We start from the raw sequence: 20,078 nt of genomic DNA, 5'->3' as shown, positions 1-20,078 counted from the left end.
TTTAATAATAGGTAAAACTAATCTATGGTGATAAAAATCAGGAAATTAAAGGGAGCTTTATATCAATTAGTAGAAGACACAGAAAAACTTTCTGGGGTAATAGAAATGTCCTACATCTTGAATAGGATAATAATTAAACAGGAGTACTCATTTGTCCAAACTCATTAAATTATACACTAAAGATTTGTACATTTTGCTGTATGTCTCAATGTAAACAAAAAAAATTCACTTATGAAAATTTAAATATTCATTCATAAGATAAAATATTTTTCAAAGCAGCATATTTTGAAAAAGATTTCAAGAAAACTTTACTTTTAAACATTTAGGGTTTAATAAACTCTTCAAAATTAAAATTAAAAACTTAGATGTCCTACCCTGTTAACATGAACACTGCTCTTAATGTGAGAGCTGCTGTGAATGGAAGGAACTTAAACAGAGGAGCATGGCCTCTGTTCTTTCATCTACTACCAATAGGTTTTGTGATGCTATAAACTTCTTTAAGCAGAATGTTAATGGAATAAATAGTTAAGAGGGGAAAAGAGGAACAAGAAGCAAAAAAGTTTTTGAAATATTGTAAAAGGAATGCATCATACCTGTTGGGAGAGGTATATAAATCCTTTTTTCTAATCTCCTTCGCAAGGCTTCATCAATATCCCATGGGAAATTAGTCGCTGCCAATACCATAACCATTTTGGAAGGATCATCATTCTCTAAAGCTCCTCCAACTCCTATACACAGTAAGTGGAAAAAGCCCATTATTCTTTTATTCAACCAACATTTCTAAGCATCAATCGCACACTCAGTGACAGGCTAATGATAAAAATAACACAGTCTTTCTGACCTCTGAATGGTGGCAGAACCAGGCACATCAACAAATAACTATTTAAAAAGGAGGCAGAAGCCCTGGCTGTGTGGCTCAGTAGGTTGGCACATTGTCCCATACACGAAAAGGTGCAGGTTCAGTCCCAGATTAATGCACGAATGTGAGACAACAAATCAATGTTTCTCTAACTGCCTCCCCCCTGCCCCACCTTCTTCTCTCTAAAAACAATTAATTTAAAAAATATATCTTTGGGTGAGGATTTTTTTTTTAAGTGGTAGAATTCACATAATCTATTACAAGATTCTAATCCAATTAAGGAAAATATTTTTTTCTGTAAAAAAATGATGTATATTCCTCTAAAAATGTATAAAAGATTCTTCTGTTTTATTTCTACATTTTTTTTCTCTTATTTCAAGAGTTCCTCACACATTTTAATTTTCCTTAAAATAAGTTTCTTAGTTTTTCAATTATAGTTTACATTCAATATTATTTTGTATTAGTTTCAGGTGTGCATCATAGTGGTTAGACAGTCATATACTTTACAAAGTGATTCCCCAATATTTCAGGTACCCACCTGGCATTGTACATAGTTAATACAATACACTGACTATATTTCCTATACTACACTTCACATATCCTGGACTGTTTTGTGACTATCAATTCATAGTTCTTAATCTCTTCACTTTTTTCACCCAGTACCACCCTCACTCACTCCTGTCTGGCAACCATCTATACTTTGTACCTATGCGTTTGTTCCTATTTTGCTTATTCATTTATTTTGCTCTTTAACTTCCACAAAACAAATAAAATCGTATGAAATTTGTCTTTCTCTATCTGACTTCACTTACCATGTTGTTGCAAATGGTTGAAATTTCATTTTTCTTTATGACTGAGTAATATTCCATTGTGTATATGTACTACCACTTTTTTATCCACTTGTCTACTGATGAGCACTTGGAATGCTTCCATATCTTGATTATTATAAATAATGCTGCAATGAATATAAGGGTGTATATATCTTTCTGAATTACTGTTTGGGGTTTCTGTGTATATCCAGAAGTGGAATTGCTGGGTCATAAGGCAGTTCCATTTTTAATTTTTAGAAGAGACTCCATACTCTTTTCCATAGTGGCCATACCAGTCTGCATTCCCATCAGCAATGCATGAAGGTTTCCTTTTCTCCACATCCTCATCTACATTTGTTGTTTGTTTACTTATTAATGATAGCTATTCTGACAGGTGTGAGGAGCATTTCTCTGGTGATTAGTGACATTGAGCATCTTTGCATATGTCTATTGGCCTCTTTGGAGAAGAGTCTATTCAGGTCCTTTGCCCAGTTTTTAATTGGATTGTTTGAGTTTTTTAGTGTTGCGTTCCTTATAAATTTTAGTGTATGAGTTCCTTATAAATTTTGGATACTAACCTCTTATCAGATGTATTATTAGTAAATATCTTTTCCCATTCATTTTGTTGATGGTTTCTTTTGCTGTACAAAAACATTTTATTTTATTTTTTGTTTCCCTTGCCCAAAAAGATATATATAGAAAAAATGAGATATTTCTATGAGAAATATCAATCTACTGCATGTTTTTTTCTAAAAATTTAATGATTTTCAATCTTACATTTAAGTCTCTAATCCATTTTGAGTTTTTCCTTGTATATGGTGTAAGAAAGTGGTCATTTCATTTTCTCATGTATCTATCCTATTTTCCCAACACCACTTATTGAATAGACTGTCTTTATTTCATTGTATATTCTTGCCTCTTTTATCATATATAACTGAACATATATACTTATTATTGGGCTCTCTATTCTGTTCCATTGGTCTATGTGTCAGTTTTTATGACAGTGCCATGCTGTTTTGGTTACTACAGTCTTGTAGTATAGTTTGGTAACAGGTAGCATGATACCTCCAACTGTTCTTCTCTCTTAAGATTGCTGTGTCTATTAAAAATCTTTTGTAATTCCATATAAAGTTTTGGATTATTTGTTCTAATTCTGTGAAAAACGCCATTGCTATTTTGATAGGAATTGCATAAAATCTATAGATTCTTTGGGGTAGTATGGAGATTTTAATGATGTTAATTCTTCCAACCCATGAGCACAGTACATGCCTCCATTTATTTGTTTTTTCTTTAATATCTTTCTTCAATGTCTAATACTTTTCCACCTATGGGTCTTTTATCTACTTGGTTAAATTTATTCCTAGGTTTTTGGGTTTTTTTAATGCAATTGCAAGTGAGATTTTTTTTCTTGGTTTCCCTTTATGATATCAGTGTTTAAAAATGCAACCAATTTCTGAATACTTGTTTTGCATCCTGCCAGATTACTGAATTCATTTATCACTTCTAGTAGTTTTTAGGTGAAAACTTTAGGGTTGTCTGTATGTAGTATCATGTCATCTGCAAATAATGACAATTCTACTTCTTCCTATCCAATTTTGACACATTTTATTTCTTCTTATCTCATTGCTGTGGCTAGAACTTACAGAACTGTTGAGGATCTGGTTAAGATGGTGACATAGGCAGATATGACTCGTTTCTTTGCACAACCACATCAAAATTACAACTAAAATATAGAACAACCATCAGTTAGAACTATCAGAAATCAAGGTGAATGGAAGTGTGATAACTACGGAATTAAAAGAAACAACACCCATTGAGATGGGTAGGAAGGGCACAGATGTGGAACTGGTTGGCCTCTCACCCACATGTGGTGAATAAAAATTTGGGAGGGATATCTCAGGAGCAAGGAGTCCCAGCCCCACACCAGGCCATCCAGCTCAGGGTTCCAGTGCTGGGAAGATAAGTCTCCACAACTTCTGGCTGCAAAAACCAGCAGGAATTAAGTCAATGGAATAAACTGCAGGAGGCCCAAGCAGTTCCTTTTAAATAACCCACACATGGACTCACCTACTAGGACTCACTCCCTCTGAGCTCCAGCACCAGGGTAGGAGCCTAAAAGGCACCAGTGGTATACAGGGAGAAACAGAAGTGCTGGTATCAAGGTGAGCAGAGGCCATTGTCCCTTTTCTAAACCCTTCCCCCACAAAGTTTGCAAACTGGTGCCATATCTGAGACTCCATCAACCTGGCAAACACCCCACTCATCTTACCGGCCCACTCGGCTGCTTTTCCATATGAATGGCTTGTCTTGACTCAAGCTTCACAACTTCCTAAATCCTAGCAAACAAGCAACAGCTGGGCTCAGTGGAGTCCAGGTCTGGCACTACCAGATGCCAGCTTAGATTCACAGCTTGCCTTCAACTGGAAATCTCCAAGCCCAGCCAAAGTAGCAACCATCTCAGATTGCTTTATAGCTCAGGCAGGGTGCCCTGGGCAAAACACAGGTGGGGGCTGACCTTGGCCTGCAACACCTGGGAAATCCCAGGGCCAATGCACCCAGTGGACAGCTACAGACCACACTGGAGCACCACCACCCTAGCCCTGCATAGTGGATCATCCACAGAGGGTGAAGGTTGATGGTCAGTGGTCAAGCCAGTCCTTCAAGCTGACTGGCCTGGGTAAATCCCTCCCATTGATATGCCAACAGCAACCAAAACTCAACTACAAGAGGAGGGTGTACTCAGCCCACAGAAATTACCCAGCTTGGGTGATAAGGGAGGCTGTGCCACTGGACCCTACAGGACACCAAACACTAAGCCATACTAGTAAAACAAAGAGCCAAAGTAGCTCTACCCAATCCACAGAAACAAACACAGGGAGGCTGCCAAATTGAGGAGGCAAAGAAGTATGGCCCAAATAAAAGAACAGAACAAAACCCCAGAAAAAGAACTAAATGAAATGGAGAAAAGGAATCTATCAGATACAGAGTTCAGAACACAGATGATCAGGATGCTGAAATGACTGAATATAGCCACAAAATAAAGGAAGAAGTGAAGTTTATACAAAGTGAAATAAAGGAAAATATACAGGAAATGACAGTGAAAGGAAGGAAGCCAGGATTCAAGTCAAAATTAGGAACAAAAGGAAGAATTAAACATTCACCCAGAACAGAGATAAGAAACAAGAATTGTAAAAAACGAGGAGAGGCTTAGGAACCTCTCTGAAAACTTTAAACACACCAACAGCTGAATTATAGGGGTGCCAGGAGAAGAGGAAGAGCAAGAAATTGAAAACTTATTTGAAAAAATAATGAAAGAAAACTTCCCTAATGTGGTGAAGGAAATAGATAAAGAAGTTCCGGAAGCACAGAGTCCCAAACAAGTTGGACCACACCAAGACACATCATAATTAAAATCCGAAAGGTTCAAGATAAAGAGAGAATCTTAAAAGTAGCAAGAGAAGAACAGAGTTACCTACAAAGGAATTCCCATAAGCCTTTCAGCTGACTTCTCAAAAGAAACTTTGCAGGCAAGAAGGGACTGGCAAGAAATTTTCCAAGTGATGAAAAGCAAGAATCTACAACCAAGATTACTCTATCCAGCAAAGCTATTATTTGGAATGGAAGGGCAGATATAGTGCTTCCCAGACAAGGTAAAGCTAAAGGAATTCATCATCACCAAGCCATTATCACATGAAATATTAAAGGGACTTAGTTAAGAAAAAGAAGATCGAAACTATGAACATTAAAATGACAACAAACACAACTATCAACAACTGAATCTAAAAAATAAAAGCAAATACAAAAACAAACTAAGCAAGCAACCAGAATAGGAACAGAATCATAGCTACGGGGATCATTTTGGAGGGTTATCAGCAGGGAGGGAGAAGGAAGAGAAGAGGGGAAATGGTAAAGTGATCAAGAAGCATAATTGGTAGAAAGAAAATAGACAGGGGGATGTTAAGAATAATTTAGGAAAGGGTGAAGCCAAAGAACTTATATGCTTGACCCATGGACATGAACTAAGAGGTGAGGATTGCTGGGGGGAAGGAGGGTACTGGGCAAACGTGGGCAACAGGAAAAATTGGGACAACTGTAACAGCATAATAAATAAAATACTTTAAAAAGAACTATTTTGAGTAAGAGTGGTAAAAGTGAACATCCCTGTCTTGTTTTTGATCTTAAGGAAAACACATTTTTCCCCATTCAGTATGTTAGCTGTCGGTTTATTATTTATGGACTTTATTATGTTAAGGTTTATTCCCTTTATTCCCTCATATATTCCCAGTATTTGCTGAAAAGTTTTATCAGAAATGGGTGCTGGATTTTGTTCAATGCTTTTCTGTGTCTATTGATAGGACCATAGGGTTTTTATCCTTTGTTTATGTGGTGTACCATGTTAATTGGTTTGCAAATACTATACTAACCTTGCATCCCACCAATAAATCCTACTTGATCATGGTGTATAATCTTTTAAATGTATGGAATTCAGTTTGCTAATATTTTGCATTTTTTCATCAGGAATATTAGTCTATACTTTTCTTTGTAGAGTCTTTATCTGGTTTTGGAATTAGGGTAATGCTGGCCTTGTCAAATGAGGTTGAAAGTCTTCCTTCATCTTGAATCTTTTAAAATATTTTGAGAAGGGCAGGTGTTAGTTCTTTTTGGAATGCTTGGTAAAAGTCATTTCTGAAGCCATTTATCCCAGGACTTTTTGTTTGGGAATTTTTTGGGGGTTTAATTACCGCTTCGATTCCATTGGTTGTAATTGGTCTGTTCATATTTTCTATTTCTTCTTGATTCAGTCTTGGAAGATTTTATGTTTCTAGGAGTTTATCCATTTCTTCCATATTGTCCAATTAGTTAGCATAGTTGTTTGTAACATTTTATTATAGTTCTTTGTACTTCTGAGGTTGGTTGTTACTTCTGTTTCATTTCTGATTTTATTTATTTGGGTTCTCTCTCTTTTTTCTTGATGAGTCTGTTTAAAGGTGTATCAATCTTATTTATCTTTTCAAAGAACAACTCTTGAATTCACCAATCTTTTGTATTCTTTTAAACTCCTTAGTTTATTTCTGCTCTAATATTTATTATTTCTTTCCTTCTACTTGCTTTGGACTCTTTGTTGTTCTTTTTCTAGTTCCCCTAGATGTAAGGTTTTATTGTTTATTATAGAGATTTTTCTTGTGTCGAGGTAGGTCTCTAATGCAATGAAATGAGTTTCTGTCTTAGGCCTGCTTTCACTACATTTCATGGATTTGAAATTGTGTTCTCATTTTCATTTGTCTCAAGGTGTCTTCTGATTTCTTCCTTGATCTCATTGTTAAGCCACTCGTTATTTAGCAACATGTTTTTTAACCTTTATGTGTTTATTTGTTTTCAGTTATTTTTCTGGTAATTGATACCTACTTTCAAACCACTGCAGTCAGAGAAAATTCATTGAGACTTACTTTTTATTCTGTCCTAACACGTGGTATGTCCTAGAAAATGTTTCATGTGCTCTTGAAAAGAATGTATAATCTGCTGCTTTGTGGTTAAATTATCTGAAAACAATTGAATTAGTCTGGTTTTGTGTGTCATTTAAGGCTGGTATTTCCTTGTTAATTTTCTGTCTGAAAGATCTATCCATTGATGTCACTGGGGTGTTAAAATGCCCTCCTATAACTGTATTACTGATGATCTCTTCATTTAGGTCCATCTAAATTTCCTTTATATATTCATGTGTTCCTATGCTGGGTGCATATATGTTTTCAAGGGTTATATCTTGTTCCCTAAATCCCTTTATCACTATGTAATGTCCTTCTTTATATCTTATTATAGCCTTTGTTTTATTTATTTGTTTATTTTATTTTTAGAGAGAAAGGAAAGGAGAAAGAGAGGGAGAGAAACATCACTGTGTGGTTGCCTCTCACTCAGGCCTCCAAATGGGGACCTGATGTGCAACCTAGTAATGTGCCCTGACTGGGAATCAAACCAGCGACACTTGGCTCGCAGCCCGACACTCAATATAGTCTTTGTTTTAAAGTCTATTTTGACTGCTATAAGTATTGCTACCCAAGCTTTTGTTCATTTCCATTTCCATGAAATATCTTTTCCCATCTCTTTACTTTTAGTCAACGTGTATCTTTGATTCTGAGGTGGGTTTCTTGTAGACAGCAATATTACTATATGGGTTTGGATGATTGGAGCATTTAATCCATTTGTATTTAAAGTGATTATTATAGGTACATATTTATTGCCATTTTACTCTATGTATTTATGTCCCTCTTTTTCTTTCTTCTTCTTAAAGAATTCCCTTTATCATTTCATTTAACTCTGGTTTAATGGCAATGAATTCCTTTAGCTTTTTCTTGTCAGGGAACTCTTTATTTCCCCCGATTTAATTTAATTTAATTAATTAATTTATTTTTAGAGAGAGGGGAAGGGAGGGAGAAAGAGAGGGAGAGAAATACTGATGTGTGAGAGCTACAGTTGGTTGCCTCTCACACATCCACAACTGGGAACCTGGCCTACAACCCAGGCATGTGCCCGAACTGAGAATAGAACCAGCAACCTTTTGGATCTCAGGCCAGCACACAGCCCACTGAGCCATACCAGCCAGGGCTCTCCTTCAATTTTAAATGATAGCTTTGTTGAGTAGACTTATCTTGGTTGTAGGCCCTTGCTTTTTATCACTTTGAATATTTTGTGCATTTCCTTCTGGTCTGAAATGTTTCTGCTGAGAAATCACCTAACAGTCTTATGGGAGCTCCCTAGTAGGTAACTAACTGTATTTCTCTTGCTGCTTTTAAAACTTTTTGTCTTTAACCTTTGCCATTTTAATTAGGATGTGCTTTCAGGTGGGCCTCTTTGGGTTCATCTTCTCTTCCAAATTGCTGATTTGATCCTCTCATTCATCTGTTCTGCTGTTGATTCCTTCCAGTGCATTCTTCACTTTTGACTGGTTCATTTCAATGGTTTCTATATCCATTTTTATACTTGTTATCTCTTTGGAAGTCCTCACTAAATTCCTGAGCAATCTTATAAACATAATATTGAACTCTTTACCTGGTAATTGCCTGTCTCCATTTCATTTAGTACTTTTTCTAGGAATTTCTCCTGTTCTTTGATTTGCAGCATGTTTCTTTTTCTCCCCATATTGGCTGACTCTGTATTTGTTTCTGGGTATCAGGTAGATCTGCTATGTCTCCCCGTCTTAGTAACATGGTCTTATGTAGTAGGTATCCTGTGGGTTTCAGTGGTGCAGTCTCCCTAATCACCTCAGACAGGTGCTCCAGTAATGTCCCTTGTTATGGGTTAGGTGAGTCCTCCTGTTGTAGTTTAGTCTTGACTGATGTTGGCCATCCTTTTTCCCTGACGTTAGCTGACTTTGAGGATTGACACCAACCACAGTGTATGAGCTGCTGCGCAGGGCTGACCCAACAAAGCAGAATTCGCCCCAGCATGTCTGGTACATGCCAAGATCTCCTTTTGGATGCGTCATCTGTGGAGCTAATCAGGTTACCTCTTATGTGGTCTAAAGCCAGCCACCAGGTGTGTTGGTTCTCAAGCATCCTGGGATGACTCTTGTGCAGGTCAATGTAAGATGCTGTGTCTGGCTGTGGGGTACCTGATAGCAGCTACAAAGCAATCCATGGTTGTTGGCTGGCTCTGCTGGGCCTGATTGTAAATACTGAGGCCTTCTTCTACCAGGACCAAGACTGGGGAAGGTCAGCAAAAGGACTAAGTACCCCAAGATTCACCTTCACCTGCCTATTGGGTTCAGGTATTGAAAAGGTCTCTGCCAGTACACAAGTTGTGTGAGGCAGGTTCTGAGTCACCAGGTAGGGGCAAGTGGTATTCACTAGGTTGATACAGATTCAAACTCAGCACCAGCACTGGTTCTCAGTCCACTCAGCAAAAGTCTCAGGGCACACAAAGGCCAGCCACCACCTGCCCAAGGCCTGCGGACCATGGTTGCAGGGTGTGGTCTTAGGAATTTGTCAAGGTGGAGCCAGTAGTTTATCAGGCTGAAAAGGATTAAGATTATTTTTTTGTGGCGGGAGGGCTCTGTACAGGAAGAGTGGTGCCAGGTTGGGCATGCAGAAAAAATGGTTCTTGCCCCAAAGCCACACAATTCAGTCTCTCCTTGTGCATCTCTGACATCCCTAGTCTGCTGAAACCTGTTTGAGGGCCTTCCAAAAAAGACTACAATTCAGGTTAAGGCTGGCCACAGCCAGAATTCCTGAAGGGTGCAAGCTTGGCAGGGTGGGGCTAGTGCACCTCCACAGGCCTAGGATGTTCAACAGGCAGAGGGGCAATGCCTGTTTAACACAAGGGAAAATCAGCTCTCACCCTAAAGCTACTCCACTCAGTCTCTCCCTGCATCTCATTTCTAACACCCTAAGCCTGACTAGACCTCGGGAGTCTTCCAAGAAAGTCTGCAATGAGAGCCCAGACTGGTCACAACTAGCTGATTTCTACGCATGGTGGAAGCTTGTAAGGGTAAGGCCACACGGAGTCAGACGTGTGGGACTAGTGCATCCCCCAAGCTCATGTTGTATGGGAAAGAGTGCTCAACCCAGGAAAAATGGCATCTGTGAGCAGCTTGGGACAGGGACTCAGCACAGCCTTCTCACCAAAAGCACACAACCTAATCTCTCCCTGTATGATTCTAGTCTGCTCTGAGCTACCATCCCTCTGCCGGAGCCCATGTTGTGAATGCAGATGAGATTTTGTGCACTGCCTTTAAAGAGGGCACCTGGGATTCTAGCAGTCTCCCGCCTCATCCTTGTAGACAGAATCCCTGTGGATTTTCACAGCCAGATGTTATATAGGGTCCTCTTCTTGAAACTTGACCTCTGGGTTGAGGAGCCAGACATAGGATTGAGAGCTCTCACTCTTCAGCAGGGACCTTTGTAGCTGAGATATCCTTCCAGATTCTTAAATGTACATGGATGCAAAGCCAGTCCACCTCGCGTCTCTGCCCTTCCTAACAGTCTCAGCATGGCTGCTTATGCAAATTCGTAGTTACAAGACTTCTGTTCAGCTACTCTCCAATTGGCTATTCAGGTTTACGATTCTATAATTTAGTTATAATTCCAATTTAGTCCTGGGAAGAAGTAAGTGTAAATTCTACCTACTCTGCCACCATCTTGGATCACTCTTCTTGAAATTTTTATTTTAGTTGTTCATCTAATTTATTTGATTTCTCAAGAAGAGAGAACAGAAAGGGGTTCACAGTTACTTAATACTCGTGTAACAGCATGCAATCATAATTTTAAAAGGCAGGTTATATAGTAATACTTTTGTCCTTCAAACTTCTACGTGACTTGTAAAAAATAAATAAGAAATTTAAAAATGAGCAAAAATATCAGTTACTACTGAAAATACCATTTCTTTTTACACCAAGCTAAACACATGTACATAGAATCTACTTTTTCTAGAATTAAAATTTTAGAATAAAATACTTAAGGTCACACAATGAAAACTATGGAAAACATGCAGTGAAAAAAATATGTCATAAATTCAAACCTTTATCAGAGTTTCTAGCCTGACATAACAAAGTAGTGTATTTAAAGGAATCCAGTTCATTATGGTATTTTCTTAATAAATTATTACTAACCTACCACTTGAATCATTATCACAAAGAATCAGGTTGTCCAATTAATAATCAGCAAGTCACAAATACCCCTAAGTGAAATTCAGCTGACTAAATTCACATTCAGTGATATTTTTTAAACATGTAATATGTTTTCCTCTATGTACATCCCCCAAAATATAACATACTCACTTTTTCTCTCATACTTGAGCTTAAGTTAAAATGGCAAAGTCTTTGAGAGAAGGGACTTGCAGTACATTATTTTATTTATCTTACAGTGCCTGGCACTGTATATGAGAGGGGACCCAAATAAAACTGGAATTTATTCATTAAAAAATTGTGTATTTATTGTTACATGTCTAAACTTCAGTCACCTTCAAAATACTCTCCATTTGAGGCAATACACCTATTGAGACTTCTTTTCCACTGCTCAAAACAGTTTTTGAACTCATCAATTTTGATGACGTTTAGTGTTTCTGCCGCTTTTTGTTTCACTTCTTCCACCTCAGCAAAACGTTTCCCTTTGAGGACTTCTTTCATCCAGGGAAACAAAAAAAAAAGTTGCTCAGGGCAAGACCAGGTGAATAGTGAGGGTGGGACATGGGGGTCATGCCGTTTTTGGTCAAAAACTGCTGAGCACTCAGTACAACGTGGACAGATGCACCCATAAGTCAGCCATCAATGAAATGGGTAAACACATTGAAAGAGTCTTCAAAAACAATTCACTGAAGCCAAATATGGCCAGCTGCTTCATGGATACAAATGGGTTCCAAGAACACTCACCAAGCAAGGGAAGCTTGTACTACAAGGGGCCCACCCTCCAGAAGATAGTTCTGGGTTTTTGGGGTCCCTCCTCGTACAATATCCATTATAAATGTTCAATAACTATCCATGGTTTGTGGATAACCATAGCTGTTTTAACACAACATACTCTGGATATTTATTTTAGGCCCTGACACAGACTGGTCACTGTGCCCTCTGTACTGGTACTTGTAATCCGTTACTGTCAACTGTAATCCAAACGCCTAAAAGCTATATTGATTTGTGAATTTTGACCTTGTATCTCCTGTGTGTATCCTCCTCAATAAAAGGCATGAGGGACAGAGGTCTGATTGCTGTTCTCCCCTAGAGAGAGCAGCCACCTTCCTTCCCCCCAGACATAATATAGTGTCCTGGATAGATTTGTTCCACCGTGGTCGTGACACCTCTGATGGACAGAGCAGTTTCCAACCAAGCCTAGGGTGTTGGAGGTACCTCAGCCTCATAAAAACAGATTTTACGTTTTCCCATGATTTGTTTAAATAGCCTCCTGTTGCCCACACAACTACCAGAGTAATATATCTCTAAAAAGCAGCTCAGGGCTTGTCACTCTATTCCTTCAATGGCTCCCCAATGACTATTCTTCTTTGTCTGAGTAACTTATACTAATGATTCAGAGTCCAATTTGGCTATTCCCTTCCATGACTCCCTTAGTCTAGAGGTACCTCTCCTATTGTATTCTCACTACACTCAGAGTTCAGTTAGCACAGTTATAATGTACTGTAATTGTTAAGTTGCATGTTTCCTATCTAGGTCTGTGCTTCTCAAACATTATGGTCTCAGGATCCTTATATACCATTAAAAATTGTTTAACTCTGAAGATCTTTTGTGTGTGTGGAGTATATCTATTAATATTTACCATCAGAAATTAAACCTGAGAATTTTTTAAAATATTGTTTCATTTTAAGCTGACAATAAATCTATTACTTATTAGCATGAATTACATACTATTATGAAAAATAACTATGATTTTCCAAATCAAAAAATTAATAAGAGTGTATTTTTTAAACATTTTTGCAAGTCTTGCTCCATGGAGAATAACTGGATTCTGATATCTGCTTTTGCTTTCCATCTATTATATCCCACATATCTTGTAGCCTCTGAAAAACCCCACTGTACACTTATAAGAAAATGAGAGTGAAAAAGGTAAGTAATGTCTTGATATTATTATGAAAATAGTTTAGTCTTTGCAGACCTTTTGAAAGGATCTTAAAGACCCCAGTACACCAGACCACATCTCTAGAACCTTTGCTCTAAGTAGTAAATTCCTTGAAAACCATTCACTCCTTTTCTTGTGCCCTCAGAACCTGAACTGGTGCACAATTTATAACAAGTATACAATAAGGGCTTTTTGGTGCAAGAACAAATGAACAAATAATGTGGATGAACAGATGATTACAAATAAATTCAGGCTGCCTTTGAGTCCAGTCACTGAGAATTTCCAAAGTATTAATCTACACAAAGCTCAAAAAGGAAATGTAACAGTTTTGAGACAGTGATTAATTATCAATTACCATCCATCTGAATGAGTAGTTCAGACTTGACTCTGCGACTTGCTTCATGCTCATCAGAGGTCCCTCTTCGACTGCAGATAGAATCTATCTCATCAATGAAGATTGTGGTAGGGGCGTAAAATCTAGCCTTTGTGAAAATATTTTAAAGGAATCATTTGATTATCACCATAAAACAATCTGAGTTTTTTTAAAGTGCTACTTCTTCCTTCTAAGATCATGGTCAAAGAAGAGCAGAAGTTTCTTATTACTTTAATGCCACCATTTGGTTATTGACAGAGGTTAAACCAGTCATTTGTATCAAAAAAAAGGAGATTTCTAAAAATGAAAGTTATATGGTTAGTGAAGTTTGGGAACAGATATATAGGGATTCATAGTACTATTCTTTTGATTATTATGTTTGAAAATTTCCATAATACAAAACATTTTTTAAAAGAAATCATCAACCTCTTTTCTCAAATATGCATTCTTTAGTAACTATTGCAAATCCCTTGTGAAAAGGAACCCACTTTAATGACAGATCAATTTTTAACTCATTTTTAAAATATATATTAAAATAGACTTCTGCTCAATCAGCTCATTAGAGATACAGAAATGTCAACCACACTGCACATATCTCCAAAGTCTCTTCTGGCTTCGCTGGACATGATGCCAAAGGGCCTTCCTTTACCTCAGAGTGGAGAAGTACACCAATAACTCCAGAAACCCTACCACTCCACATCTTATTAGTGTGTCAAGAACTACGACAGTTGCCCTAGATGAATGGATCTAGATTATAGGGGTATCATTACTTATATCAGCAGTACTTTGAAATCTAAATATATCATTGCTCACCATTTCAAACAACAGACGGACTAACTTCTCAGATTCACCTCTATATTTAGATGTCAATGTAGAAGAGGAAACATTGAAGAATGTTGTGCCACATTCAGTGGCAACAGCTTTAGCTAGCATGGTCTTACCAGTGCCTGGCGGTCCAACCATCAGCACACCCTGAAATTTCAAAAGATGTAGTAAATGATTTATCATATTAAAATGCCTTCCTATAAAACATCAATGTACAAGGAAATTCTTTTATGTATCATTTTATAGATTAAAAAATGAAGAATGATTTCACAAAATGTCTCAAATCAGAGGTACTCAGAGTTAGGCTAACAAAGGGTCTAGACAACAAGGAATCTCCAATACATTTAGAGAGAACCTACCCAATTTTCCTAAACCTGACAGAAGACTGACTGTTCTGTGTAAACAAAATGAAAATAAGACAACAAACCTATCTTCTACAACACACTTAAAATATATAGCTTTAAATAAAAAATAAAGATACATTTATCAGTTAACACAGTAATTAAAATCTAGTGGTAATTCAAACATAATCAAATTAGCTAGCATTTTATCAGTTTAATGTGCCAGATAATACTTTACATAAAATACTGTTACATAGTGAAAGAGTCACTAAATATAAACTAAAAACTAACCTAGTTATTTCTCACCTTGGAAAGTAAGCAGAAAGGTATTCTTTCAAAATAAGTCAATGAGGGGTAAAAATTGAGAACACTAATCCTCTAGCTTTGAAGACTAATAGATTCTTCTATTTTTATTTTTTTATTATATTTTTCCCATTACCATTTATCCCCCTTAAGCCCCAATTCCCCCACAATCACCACACTGCTTGCTGTCCATGTCCATGAGTCCTTTTTCTTTTTTGCTCTATCCCTCCACCCTGTAACACACCCCCCAGAGCTGTCAGCCTGCTCTCTATTTTGCTTATTAGTTCAGTTTGTTCATTAGATTCCACACATGAGTGAAATCATATGGTATTTAACTTTCTCTGACTGGCTTATTTCACTCAGCATAATGTTCTCCAGGTCCATCCATGCTGTCACAAAGGGTAAAATTTTCTTCTTTTTTAAAGCCGAGTAGTATTCCACTGTGTAAATGTCCCATAGCTGTTTTATCCACTCATCTACTGACATACACTTGGGCTGCTTCCATTTCTTGGTGATTGTAAATAACGCTGCAATGAACAGAGGGGTGCTTATGCTCTTTAGAGGTATCTCAAAAAATTAAAACTGGAATTGCCTTATGACTCAGCAATTTTCCTTCTGGGAATTTATCTGAAGAAAACTGAAACATGACTTCTTAAAACACTTAATTCACTAGCCACTTCTAATGGGAGGTCAGATGCATAGTATTATAGTTGGTGATCATAAAAGGAATTCTGATCCATTTGTTAATTTAATAAGCTGGGAATTTAAACATTACGAACTATGTGCACATCAAAGTTTCATAAACTGAATTCGGAAACTAGCCAAACCCCTTTCTAGCTATAGAATGTTGACACCCAGAACAATCAGGGATCACCAGGATCTGAAACACTAGTTTTATTTAAAACTTTGTGCTTGGTAAGGAGCCTTTAAGTGTGCATGAGAATGCTATTTTGAAAACTACAGAATCAATTAGAGGTATGGGCACAGGTATAACCAGGCTCATACTTCTCTTTCTGATGGCCCCTCCCTTTTCCAGTGTTAGATATTGTACAGTATTTATACTTTGACCTCTTCATGACATTACTCCTTTGATTTTCTCCTCTATTTTTTTCTCTATTGGCTCTTTCCCCTTGGTATATAAACATACTTAAATATGTCTCTTTTAGAAAATTCTTTTGTTTAACTACAAATCCTCTAGCTACTGTTCACCTCCCCTTCCCTCTCAGCCAACCTTCTTTAAAAAAATGGTTTAAGCTTACTGTTGCTTCTTCACGAGCTACATTCGGCTTTCTGTATCCACTGCTTCGCTAATCCACCAGCCACTTTTCAACTAACATGTTCTTTCTTCCTCTCTGACCTTCAATGCTGCTGATACTTGGTATGCATTCCCTTCTTCCTGAAACCCTTCCTCCCTGAGTTGGCTCTGTGATGCCGCCCTTTCCTGTTACGCCTCTATCATAACAATTATCTTCAGTGTCTTCAGGACTCCTCTTCCCCCTGCCCTTTACATTCCCAAAGCAATCCTAAGTCTTATGTGCACCTTTCCCTTTATAAAACTCCTTGAACAATTTCATCCATACACATATGATCAACCACCTCTTACATCTCGCAACTTTAACTCAAACTCTCTCCTAAGCGCCAGACCTCTATTTCCAATTATCTGCTGAGCATTTACCTAATTTTGTTTCTATTTAAACCTTTTCCTTTTCTCTATTTCCAAAATCAGTTCATTGTACCTTACATAATAAATCATTTGGCTTGCCTTTTACCACAGTTCCTGGGAGGAAGACTCTAAATCCTTGGAATTTCCCGACTAACAGGAGTGTCTTTGTTATCCATGCTGAGCCCTGAAATTTTATGCTAATGAGGTGACTCAGAATGGGAGCTGGCCTTTCTAGAAAAACCAACCATGTGATGAGAGGACTGGGGCCCTGGGAAGAGAAAGGTGGGACTGGAGATTGAGACACATGGACAATGACTCAATCAATCATGACTATGTAATGAAACCCCAACAAAAACTAGACAGTGAAGCTTGCATGAGCTTTCCTATTAGCAACACTGTATGTATTGTCACACATTCATGCACTAGGAGAGTAAAGCATCCTGACTTCATGGGGAGAGAACACAGAAGCTTTACTTTCAGCATCCTCCCAGATCTTGCTTGCCCTATGCATTTCTTCCTTTGGCTAACTCTAAATGGCTTCCTTTTGCTATAATAAAACTGTAAACTTAAGTATAATGCTCTCCTAAATTCTGTGAGTCATTCTAGAGAATTACTAAACCTGAAGGGGTAGTGAGAATCCCCAAATTTATAGCCAGATGGTCAGAAGTGAGGGTGACCCAAAGACCCCCACATTTGCAGCTGGCATCTCAAGTAAGGTAGTGTTGTGAAAAACTGCCCTTAATTCATAAAATGTGGCCCAATTTTGGGTAATGAGTGTCAGAAGTAACTGCATACTCCTTCAATTCAAGCCTGGAATTGGCAAGTCACAAAACTTGTCCCTTCCCTGTAAACTATCAGCCGTAACATTGTCACATACCTCTTAAACATCTCTCATAAGTTCACCCATTTGTTCACTAGCCAAATAACAAATGCCTTAGTGTAGGTCCTCATCATTGGGCTAGACCACTGCAACAGCCTCCAGATCACATTCCTCAACTCTATGCAATCTATGCCCATCTCCAGTCTATCCTCCACACTCCTGCCAAGGTAATCTTCCACATTTACAAACCACCCTCCTACTAAAGATTTACAGGGCTCCTCATGAAGGTAGTTTACACTTAATACTCCATCTATTTTAGAATTCCTTTAAATACCTATTTTAAGACCTTGTTCTCTCTTTTAGAAGTTATAAGGGAGGGAAAATGTATGGTAATGTGTTCTCCAAACCAGAAACTCTGGAATAGTCTATAAAAGTGTTTAAGTTGTGAAAGGCAATCAAAACGCTATGGGTTCCCCAGTTACTTGTGTAAACAAGCAGGGATTGAAAAGAGAAACAGATCTTCCCAGTTAATTCAGGAGGTTAAAATAAAATCATGCTTTTATTTCACTTTACCAGTAAGAGTAAAGGCACTCTCCCCACCCCCCATCTCTTTGTGTTAAGTCTATATTGATAGGAAGAAATGAGAAGGAAAAAGTAGAAGGAGGAGGTGAAAGAACAAGAGGTCAACTGTAATTAATGGCATCGCAAATGTTATTTGAATGATGTTAGTCTCAATTTCTTCATATGTAAAATGGAAAAAATAAAAATGTTATCTTTTTTTTTTTTTAATGAGTAAAAGAAGACTCTGCTTATGCTAAGACCAAAATATGTTTCAGGCAGCAGCTGTTAGAAGGGTTTTTCAATATGCTAACAGGAAAACTCTGGACTTAAGAGGGACTTGTTCTGGGCAGGCTTTAAACTCTAAAATGGAGGGCAAGCTAGAAAGAAATACATTCGATTATGTCTGAGATGTATACCAAGTCTAAATGAAGTAATCAAAGTAGTTAGTGAGAAATATGCCAACTTTTAGAAAGGTATTTATTTGATCAAACTCTTATTCTATAAGATTATATGCTAATACTGTTTAATTTGCTTGTTAACTTTTTATTTACAGAAACAGACATCTAGAAAATTCTTAAAACTAATCTTTAGCTGAGCAACCCTGAAGGAAGTGACATAACTAAAGACTATAGTTCCAATACTCCAGGCCCCTCTCCTGCCATGCAGAGGCTGCACAACTCAACTACAAATCCAAATCCAGAAATTTGGGGTATTTACAAACCTACCCCAACCTTTATAAATGGTATTAATAAACACATATAGGAACTACAATGCTGTCTTTCATTATCATGCAAGCAGCATTTTTATACCTATATTATTTTAATAAATTCTCACCTTCCATGGCCTTCTAATCCCTTTGAAGAAATCAGGCATCCACATTGGAAGAACAACAGCTTCCCTTAGCAACTTCTTAGCTTCTTCCAGATCTGCTATATCATCCCTTTGCAAGAACAGCAAAGTTTCATGTTTATTCAAGGATGCCTTTGACAGATGGTCAATACTAATTCTTTTAATTTTGTTACTTATAAAATTATTTTTATATTAAGAACATTGTTTTAATTCTTACTGCATAAAATTTGATCAGTGATGATATAATGTTACAGAAGGTGGGTGTCCAAAAACCCCCAGAGCTTGAGGCTGGGAAATGGGGAAAAGGAAGCAGCTTTCAGAATGCCTTCACATGCCTGAGGCTAGTGGCTAGTGTCTTTGTTATGCAGATGTTTGATGCATCCAAGCCCCAGGAAGATGGGAGGGGTCTTGGATGGGGTGGGGGGGTGGTATGGAAAAAGCACACAAAGCCTGCGTGAGGTTCTGTGAATGGTCAGAACTGGGGACCATGCCGGATTTAAAAATAAGCAGCAGACATTTTAACAGGATTGACCATGTGGTTTTGAAAAGGAAGGTTCTCCATGCTGTTTTGAGAGGGGACACACACACCATGCTGCTTTGAAAAGAAGGGGTCTGACCATGCTGTTTTGAGAGGCCTTCTGCAATCAGAATGAAATGATTGGCAGCTACCGGTAAAGCTGAACTGTGTCTAGGAAGTAGGGAAATGGTTTCTCTAACTTTTCTAAAACTAGCCTGGTTTGGTAGGGGGAGGAAGAAATATGTGTTTGTGGGTGTTTTAAGGAACATAAGACTTAACAGCAGAAATCCGCAAATAATCTAAATCTATATAACTGTTAAATAAACAATTCTTTTTCTTTTCACTAAACTCTTATATTGAGAGTTATAATTCCGGTGGCAGGCAATCGGGCCCCTAACTGAACAGCCCGTGGGTGCTACATTTCAATTGGAGCAGCCCAGGGGGTCTGTAACAATAACATTCCACTTATTAATCAGAACATGTTATTCAATTAACAACCTCTGTCAGTTATGTCAACATTAAATTAACATGTAAGGTATCTTGGTTATACTCTGAAAAAAGGACTGTCCTGTCAATTCCATGCACTCATAGTATGGATGAAGT

The 20,078-nt window shown here is 37.7% G+C and overlaps 1 protein-coding gene across 4 annotated transcripts in view; it reads right to left on the bottom strand.

The window, feature by feature from the left end:
- KATNAL1 (katanin catalytic subunit A1 like 1) overlaps positions 1 to 20,078 on the bottom strand; it is a 120,133-nt gene that overhangs the window by 25,644 nt on the left and 74,411 nt on the right. For all 4 annotated transcript variants that reach the window (XM_090273741.1, XM_090273742.1, XM_090273740.1 and 1 more), the window contains 4 exons: positions 18,944 to 19,049; positions 14,410 to 14,568; positions 13,579 to 13,705; positions 594 to 728 (listed from right to left, as the gene is read on the bottom strand). In XM_090273741.1, coding sequence (XP_090129867.1) covers positions 594 to 728; positions 13,579 to 13,705; positions 14,410 to 14,568; positions 18,944 to 19,049 — 527 coding nt within the window. The remainder of the gene's footprint in view (positions 1 to 593; positions 729 to 13,578; positions 13,706 to 14,409; positions 14,569 to 18,943; positions 19,050 to 20,078) is intronic.

Source organism: Furipterus horrens, unplaced genomic scaffold, assembly GCF_987537825.1.
Source record: "Furipterus horrens unplaced genomic scaffold, mFurHor1.1.pri manual_scaffold_4, whole genome shotgun sequence".
Taxonomy (NCBI): Eukaryota; Metazoa; Chordata; class Mammalia; order Chiroptera; family Furipteridae; genus Furipterus; species Furipterus horrens.
The sequence above is the reverse complement of the archived record's forward strand: the minus strand, read 5'-3'. Positions and strand labels throughout refer to the sequence as shown.